Consider the following 9,152-nt stretch of genomic DNA (forward strand, 5'->3'; position numbering starts at 1 on the left):
TGGCGAGCCTGACAGATCTTCAAATAAATATTTGAAATAGTCGCATCTGGTTTTCGATCCAAAGGAAGGAGGTCAATGAGAACGCAGCCCGCTTGTTTTGACACGTCGCTTGTATGCGATGATGTCAGTAACATTTGACCCTGCCCAATAGCCTGCATTTCCTGCAAGCCTCAAGGCATGTGTGTCCGCTCAGATCTGTCAATGCACACATCCTGTGCCCACATCACCCAATGAAGTGGTAGTCATTCAGCACTAATTCTACCATTGTTAATGTAAAAGCCTGGATATCGTTTCTCCAAAACAAAACTGGTAAGCTCTTATGTATGTTCAAAACATGTATTTTGAAGAATAGCAAGAAAGTCTGGCCATTTCATTAAATCTTAAGTGGGACTTGAGCAGAAAAAACAATAAACAAGCTGTATATGATAAGTTTAGCAATCAAATCAAGAGCATTAAAAGGACTTTGTTTACTCAGTTGGTTCATGCAAGGCCAATTTTTCTGACCCTTAACAGGCCTAATCCCTATATTCTTGTTTTCTACAAGCAGCAATGCTCACTGATGCAAACAATAAAGGAAATCAAGTACAGTAGTAGGCCTATATTGCTGGAGGGGCTTATATTGAAATGCGACAATCATAAGAAGCAAAAGAGATGCAAAGACAATCTGCCATTATAATCCATTCACTTTGCTGTTAGAAAAACAAACGCAGAAATTATGTTTGTGGACATCTGAATATAACAGATTATGATGCTTATAGGATAAATAGGGTATTATAGAGAAGTTAAAATAAATAAATTTATTTAAAAAAATAATTGCCTCTTATTAATTTAATAAATGTATATTATTTATCATTAATGAACACACTAGCATCACAGTGACCCTTTCATCACAATTGCGAGTGTAAATCGCAAGAAAAAACTGCATTAAACTTGATCGCGAAATCTGATTCGCTAACAAATCATCAACGAACTTTGGTTCTTTTGAATCTGTCAAACTGGTTTGCAAAGGCGTCTGAATGATTCACGATTCTGAATCTATGACAATGCGCAATGGATCTCCACTGGAAATGAGAAATAAGTTTTATATGTTTACGGATATACATTCATTTGAAGAGTTTTTGGCTTTTGGATACAGTTGTTGAACTGCTCGCAAATAGTGCATTCATAAGTCAATTTATAAAAAAGAGTTACCATTTACAAAATGTCAGGAATGAATCATTAAATGACCATAAGCACTTTTAAATGTCTGCAAAACATAATTTAAATGAACTCTGAATTGTATGAGATAGTGAATTAGAAATAGTTTTCTTTAAACCAGTGTATCTATTCTGGTATTTCTATTACAGGCAATGTCTGTATTTGGTATCTGAGAGATGACTGCGGGTCTGACCCATGTCAGGAATGCAGTAACAGTCTTTACTCGTTTCTCCCGGCTTCCAGAGAATGAATATGTACTTGTTTTGTAATTAATTAAATGCTCATGCAATCAAATTAATCAAGAGTTGATTATTTTGTAGAAAGAGAACTTTATACTTATTCATTTTTTCTGCTCTTCTCATGATAGCTGTATGATATGTAAAGACAACTGTGTCTAGGGTCATGAAGGTCAATAACACACTAGGGGCCATATTTTAACGTTCTGAAACGCAAGTATCAAGCGCGAAACGCAAGTAACTTTGTGGGCGGGTCTTGGGCGCTGTTGCTATTATACCGGCGGGATAAATGACTCTTGCGCCCGACGCAAATCTAAAATGGGTTGGTCTGAAGTAGCTTCATTATTCATAGGTGTGGTTTGGGCGTAACGTGAAATAAACCAATCAGAGCGTCATCTCACATTCCCTTTAAAGAGCAGGCGCGCTTGTTCTATAGCGGATTGCTATTATAACGGCGGATTTGCCAGGCGCACGCGAGGAGCGGTTCACAGCCGAGGAGACCGACGTTCTTGTCAGGGATGTTGGGGATGGAGAAACACACCCAAATTAACTTCGGTTAAACAGGCATATGCTTTTATAATAAAATATCTATCTATCTATCTATCTATCTATCTATCTATCTATCTATCTATCTATCTATCTATCTATCTATCTATCTATCTATCTAATGTATGATTTGCAAAAATGATAACTGCTGCGTCTGTGTGTAGATGAGAGAATCAAAGTGTATGCGCGTTGAGCACACGCTACATTGATTATGGCCCTTAAAATAGCATATGAACAACATGCGCAACGCGGCACTGACTTTAAACTGTTTTTTTTCGGCCAGTGGCGGAATTGTTTTCTAAACCTGCAAAATAGCATGAGGGAACGTTTGCGCCGGAACACGCCTCCTCTTTGCGCTGAACCGCCCCCGGGAGCGCAAGTGTATTTCTTAGTTAACCGACGTGCGTCTGTGGAGGGAAAAGTCCGCTTTGCGCGGGTGCGAAATAGGAATGATACATGCGTCGGTGTACAAAGTCAATTGCGCTGGGTGCTAGATAGGGCCCTAGATGTCCACTAACGCATACTTTCACTAACGCACCATTGGTCACTATGTTAAACAATGACAGTGAATCATGTGTAGAAGTTTGCATCCGTGCTAAAGTTTTATCCATTTCACTAGTGTTCTGTATCTTAAGTTGGTTTGAGATTGGATCCTCTTTTTTCATTTCTACGGCCTGTGGAAGTGTGGAGAACTTTGAGAATTTCTTTTCTCTGTTGACGTGTTTACTGGCGTGAGGGTGGGACAACCTGTCACTCACATGAGATCGACCAATAGCAAACCACAACCATCCAATCAACTCCCAAAGGACAAAATCAAGTCCCGCTCAAGCAAGGGACTTGCTTCAATCAAGAAGCTCAGATATACTATTGCAACTTCCATTTCATGCCAACTTAAACAATTTACTCCCCTTATATTAACACGGTGCATTGAGCAAATACATTTTTACATACAACTATTCTTAGAGTGTAATAACCATTACAAAAACACCACACATACCTATTATCTATTACCATTGAATATACAACACTGATTGTAAGCTCCTACATGTGGGTGCTCATTGAATTGAGCGGTCAGGCCAAAACACATGCTTGGCACATGCCTCTCATTAAACGTCCAGTTAAGCTGTTGTGGTATGCTCTTTATTTGCTCATCCCCAAATGTTATTAGGGTGAAAGCAGCAATATTTCTATAAAAATCTGAACTATCATTATCGTCCTGACATGTCATTCTGAAATGACATGCTGTCTCACCCTGGGGCTCTTCTGGCCTGGCACAAATGGTGCTATATTGAGAGACCTCATGTGCCCTATAAGGCAGAGATATCAAGCTGCCACCTTTGGCACATAGTGGACAGATGCAGAGATTGACACATAGCATACCCTTGAGAAAAGCCTGACCTCAGATGACTGCTTTCTGAGTTAAACTCCATGGACCATTGGAATGACTCCATGCATTGTTCAGAGAGCCACTGTGGTCTGTTGGTTCTCTAAAACAAAAGGATGAACACACAGTAAATAAGTCTCATTTGTAAGTCTGCTTTGAATCAGCAATGATCAATATGCAAGTTCTGAATCACCCAGGGCAAAGTGAAACCAAAACAAGACTGAAGTGACTTTAAACTTTGGAGACAAATAGTTTACATTAGCCAAAGTCCTCACAATTGAAAGCCATTCATCATTTTCTGAACAAGGCATAGGCTTCAAGGGAATGTTTTAGGTGTTTAAGTCTGCATGAAATTAAATTTCCAAATGCATGTTGTTGATTTTATTGTGAACAGTTTAATTTTTTAAAATGTTTTGACCTTGTAGTTCTTAAAGGGATAGTTCAACCAAACTTTTCAATTGTGTCATCAATTACTCACTTTCATGTCATTCTAATCCTGTTTTGTTCATCTTTGAAACACAATATTTCTGTCCCTCCATTGAAAATCTATTCACCTATTGTAAAATAAATCCATATGAATCGAGCGGTTTAATTCAAGTCTTCTGAAGAGACATTATGGCTTTATATGATGAACAGATTTAATTTAGGCTTGTATTCACACATAAACATTGATCAGCGAACATATATGGTAAACGGAAGCTCCACCATACCTGCTTGACGCACAAGAACAAACCTCATTAGTTCTTGCGATGACTTGAATGTTCTGGCGTGACACGCATCAAAGGGATAGTTCACCCAAAATGGAAAATTGTCATCATTTACTCACCCTCAAGTTGTTCCAAACCTGTATGAATTTCTTTCTTCTGCTGAAACACAAAAGAAGATATTTTGAAGAATATGGGTAACCAAACACTTGCTGGGCCCCGTTGACTTCCATAGTATGGAAAAGAAAATATTATGGTCGTCAATGGCTACCGTCAACTTTCTGGTTACCAACCTTCTTCAAAATATCTTCTTTTGTGTTTATCACAAGAAAGAAATTCATGTTTGGAGCATCATAAGGGTGAGTAAATGACAGAATTTTCATTTTTGGGTGAACTATCCCTTCAAGCAAGTTTGAGCTTCCGTTTTTCCTCCACATGGAGTTCTCAATATGCGGAAAGAAAAGAAACAAAAGGCTCCTTTTAAGTACTAGTTTTACTGTAGTAAAAGTTGCTGAACTTCAAATCACTAACATAGTTATTTATCAGTGCAAGTACTTTTAGCAGTTGTTGCTTATTTTAGTTCCAGCCATCAAGACATTTATATTGTACATACATTAATAGTAAAATGTCAGTACGGAATAAATCACCAACCTAATAACAAGTTAAGAGTAATAATAAGGTTCACGTTGTGAGAGATTGTGCCAGTTGTTTGTGTGGCATTACACCAGATGTACAGATACATTTCATTTCAACAGATTACATTTCATGGAGTTCCGAGCATGGTTTGGAAGAAGCACTACATAGGCTAGCGAAAACGTTTCTGTCCTGAGGTGACCCACATGATGTTATTTTCAGTCTAAACGTATTTAGCACTTACCCATGGAGCTCATTCTACTTGGCAGTAAAATGTCTTGCTCATTGGCAGCATCTGCTATCTGTCCCAATAACTGAGGACCTTGTGTACATCTGTGTCACTGCAGTAGATAAAAAGACTGCCAAGTTTGCCCAAATTGTTATGCCCATAGTTGATGGTTACCATCAAATTAGTACAAATTATTGCACTAGCCAATCATAGGAAAATACTTTTGCAAACTAAGCTAATGCTTATGATGCAATGCAATCTAATCCTTGAGGAGTCTTGAATATATCCACAGTAAATCCCTCTTTAGAAATAAACAAAAATGAATCTTTTTCATTAGAACACCACATTACATTAGGAAATGGTCTCTAAAGCAGATAATACAATTTGTGTCTATGAGGTGTCAATCATTTCAAACAATGTTGGATACTTTAATCTATCTTAAGTAAAGAACATCGCTCTTAAATAGTTCAAAGTTTCACATTACTATTAAATGAAACCTTGAGTAGTTTAGAGACACAAGCAAAATGTCGGATAAATCTGACACGCATCTGAATTCTGCCCTTTCTGAATTCTGCCATTTCTTTTGTTGTTTAATTAACGTTAATAACACAGACGATAGCAGGTTTATGATGCTGCTGTCACTTTAAGAACGAATGTTGTTTCGGAAAATTTCGTATCTTTTAAATGAAAGTGAAATGCATTCACATGATAAATACTAAATACAACTCATCTGACAATAAAGATTTTGAGGGATAGTACACCAAAAATATACATTTTCTTATTTATTTACCCTCATGTTGTTTTGGTATCCTTTGAATTTTATCGATTCCTATATCATTCAATATCGATATCATTCACATTTATTCAGTTTTTTTGCAAACCATTTTGTTACAGCTGAATACCATGAACAAAAATCAACAAGCTAAAGAAGACTTACACGAGGAACTTTTGCCTATGGTTTTAACAAAAACAGCAAAAACTAGCCTAACTAATATAAATATCAAGCATTATTAAAGACAAGTAAACACTTACTAATTAAATAAGAACAAATAAATCCATTAGCAATTGCACACAACTGTAAAAAGATACAAATGAAATAAACAGTGTTTCAAGATTTTCAAGTAGGTCTACTATTCAGCTACAGAAACCAAATGAAAAGTAACACTGCACTTTATAGATAAAATATAGATTACAAATAGTTACAAACGTTATTCAGTCAAGATCAGTAGTGAATTTTGTCTTTTGTTGTTTGCTTAACAATAATTACACAGACGGCAGTAGGTTTATTAGGCTACTGTCACTTAAAGACTGAATGCACTGATCCAATACACTGTTACACAGGCGTTTTCTTTCTGAAGGCGCGAGCCTCACAGGCATTTTCAGACTGTGTTTATGAGGATATTTTGTGTGTATTTGTCCATTCTAGTGCAAGAAGAAGCGAAAAAGAACACAATTCAGTGTTCATGCATGCATTTTTTGTGCATGCACGTTGGATGTGTGCACAGCACAGAAAACAGCATGCGAGTCTTCTTGTGCTTGAATGGTTTAAAATCACATTCAAATGCACACAAAAGAATCGATTAGAGGAATCAAAAATTTTACTTTATAACAGGTTTCCGATTCCTGACCTTCAGAATTGATTTTCGATTCCCAACCCTCAAAAGTCTTTCTTCTGTAAAAAATGACATGAAATAATTTACTGAATATCATGTTGGGTGAAATCAATAGAATGGAAGTACATTATGACTCATTTTAACACTTTACAATGCTGCCAAGAGTGTCAGCAGAAGTTTCCACACGGATAGCAGCTTCATTTTCAAGAGTAATTTACCATGAGTCACGATTTTCCAAGAGAACCTTACCATAAGCCATTGTATTATATTCATTTAACCAGATGTTTATTCAGTTACCTTATGTTGTGTTCTGCCGAAGAAGAAAACTCAAACAAGTTGACATGAAGGTAAGTAAATGAAGGTAAGTAAATGCGAACTATCACTTTAATTTGCTTCAATGGCAGTACAAATTTACCTGCCTCAATGCATAAAAAACAGCTAAATGTAATGGACAAGTTGACACTTTCCTGGAATGGAACATGGAAAGTATATTGAAATTTAAATCTATTTACAATTGCATTTTCTGGATAAAAAAAACCAAAAGCTTATAGCTAAAAGCCAAACGCTTGTCACATTTTCCGTTGTGTGAACATTGAAAAAAAACATTGTTCCAAAGCAATGTGGCTTTTTGCACTCATTGAGAAGGCCATAGAGATAAATTGTTTTGTTTTTAAAAATCTTGTATCTATATCTTGAAATTCAAATATGAATTTGAAAATTCATGTTTGGTGTGAATAGGCTCAAAACTATATATATATATTAGCTACCAATTTCTAAGGTTCAGTCCATTTAAGACACTATCAATTCTTTCCTCTCCTTTGGAATCCTGAGTAGAAAAGTCCACACAGATCCATTCCTTGGAAAACCCTTCATCTCTTTACAAGGTTTCCACATGTTCCCTGCAACAGTGTACTCCAGAGTCATGGTGCGGTTCAGTGTGAACACAGAGTCTCCCCTCACTACAGCTGTAAACAGCGACCCTTTGCTGTTGCCATAGTGCCCAGGCATCGATGTCCACTGGCCTGTGGTGATGTTGTAGCAGTCTATCAAACAGCGCAGGAAGTCGTCTTGGGGGCCGTTGCGTATGACGTAGAGGTTGTCCCTGTGGGCCACCATGCAGTGTCCATAGCTCTGGTGCTTCAGAAGTGTACTCACCAGAACCCACACATTCTTGTTTGGGATGTATTCGAAGATTTCATTAGTCTCCATCGGCTTCCACAGACATACAAAAATTCGGCTCATGGCTTTGGTGCATGCGACACCTGCCACCGGTCGAGGTAAAGCTGCTGCGAATGTCCAATCATTTGTGGTGATGTTATATATCTCAACGGAGGACATGATGGTTCTCTGAGACTCTCCTCCGATGGCATAGAGGCAGCCTTCTATCCCAATTAAGGTGAAGTTGTACCGTGGCTGTCTGGGACCTGGCAGCCAACTCCAGGTGTTGGTGACAACATCATAGCAAAAGCTAGCATCAACGGCCCTCTTGTCAACGCCATGCACACCTCCAACAATGTAGAGTCGGTTGTCCAAAACAGTTAAACCAGCCAGAGAGGTGCTGGCCTCCATGGGCAAGGCAGTGAGGACCTTCCAGTCCTCATCATCCTCATTGAGGTAACATACTGTCCTTGTGGCAGCAAGAGGAAGCTCATCCGCAGTGCAAGTTGAATGTGAGCCTACAGCCACGAACACACTAGGAACCAGAGACTCTACATATTCAGTCAGCTCCTGAGGAAGGTTCTTCAAATTCTCTTGCAGGTCACGGTACATATTACGGATGAACTGTGCCGACATCTCATGGAGTCCCCATAAGCCATAGGTGGCCGAAGCTTGATACATGAGTAGGCAGTTGTCGGAGTTGAGCAGATCTTGAAGATGCCTGGAAAGAGGTTCAGCTTGAAAGAAAGCAGCACATTCAATGGCTTCCAAAATCTCGTCACCATTTAGAATGGGTCTATCACCACTGGCCACGGCCAACATGATTACGAATCCTTTAGCTTTGAGATTCCTCACGTGAATCTCTTCTTGATGGCACTCTACCATCCCCGATCTGTAAAGTGCCCTGAAGTATTCGCATTCTCTTAACAGTAGAGACTTGTTTGTTTCAAAGACACAATCCCCAACTCTTACCTTGACAATATCCATGTCTAGCAGCCTAAACTGGTCTTGTGCTATTAGGCTACAAATACTCTGTTGTTTAAACCCAATTGTAAGACATTTAGCCTTTGCTTGCACTTTGAGCAATTCTATCTTCCAAAACTCTACCTTAGCCTCGCGTGTCAGTTAACAAAACTGCCCCCCCTCCAGCTGGCACATGGTGTGTTGGGATTTAGTTTTGTTACAAAGATAGCACTTCCTATAGATAGCAGCAGTGCCTCATGACATGACATTAAACAGAAATGGGCAATGACTTGAGAGAGGAACAACATACTCATAACACTTTTTAAGGTCAATGATATGAATTACACTGCATATGTGATTTATTGTGATGATTGGTTGTTTGTTCATGCTGTCATGCTGTTTTTTAAGTGTCATTGTATCCAACAATTCAATTAATTGACTTGCTAGACTTTTATATTAAGGGATATTTAGTGCTTGCTAAGGCACTGT

General features: G+C 38.3%; 1 protein-coding gene across 1 annotated transcript; it reads right to left on the bottom strand.

Moving 5' to 3' along the window:
- Window positions 1-5,723: 5,723 nt before the first annotated feature.
- On the bottom strand, window positions 5,724-8,830 carry kbtbd13b (kelch repeat and BTB domain containing 13b). The gene has a single exon (XM_079858535.1). It carries the CDS (start codon window positions 8,685-8,687, stop codon window positions 7,332-7,334), a length of 1,356 nt encoding a protein of 451 aa, XP_079714661.1. The 5' UTR covers window positions 8,688-8,830; the 3' UTR covers window positions 5,724-7,331.
- Between the last annotated feature and the right edge of the window lie 322 nt (window positions 8,831-9,152).

Source organism: Squalius cephalus (assembly GCF_949319135.1).
Source record: "Squalius cephalus genome assembly, chromosome: 23".
In the NCBI taxonomy this organism is placed as follows: domain Eukaryota; kingdom Metazoa; phylum Chordata; class Actinopteri; order Cypriniformes; family Leuciscidae; genus Squalius; species Squalius cephalus.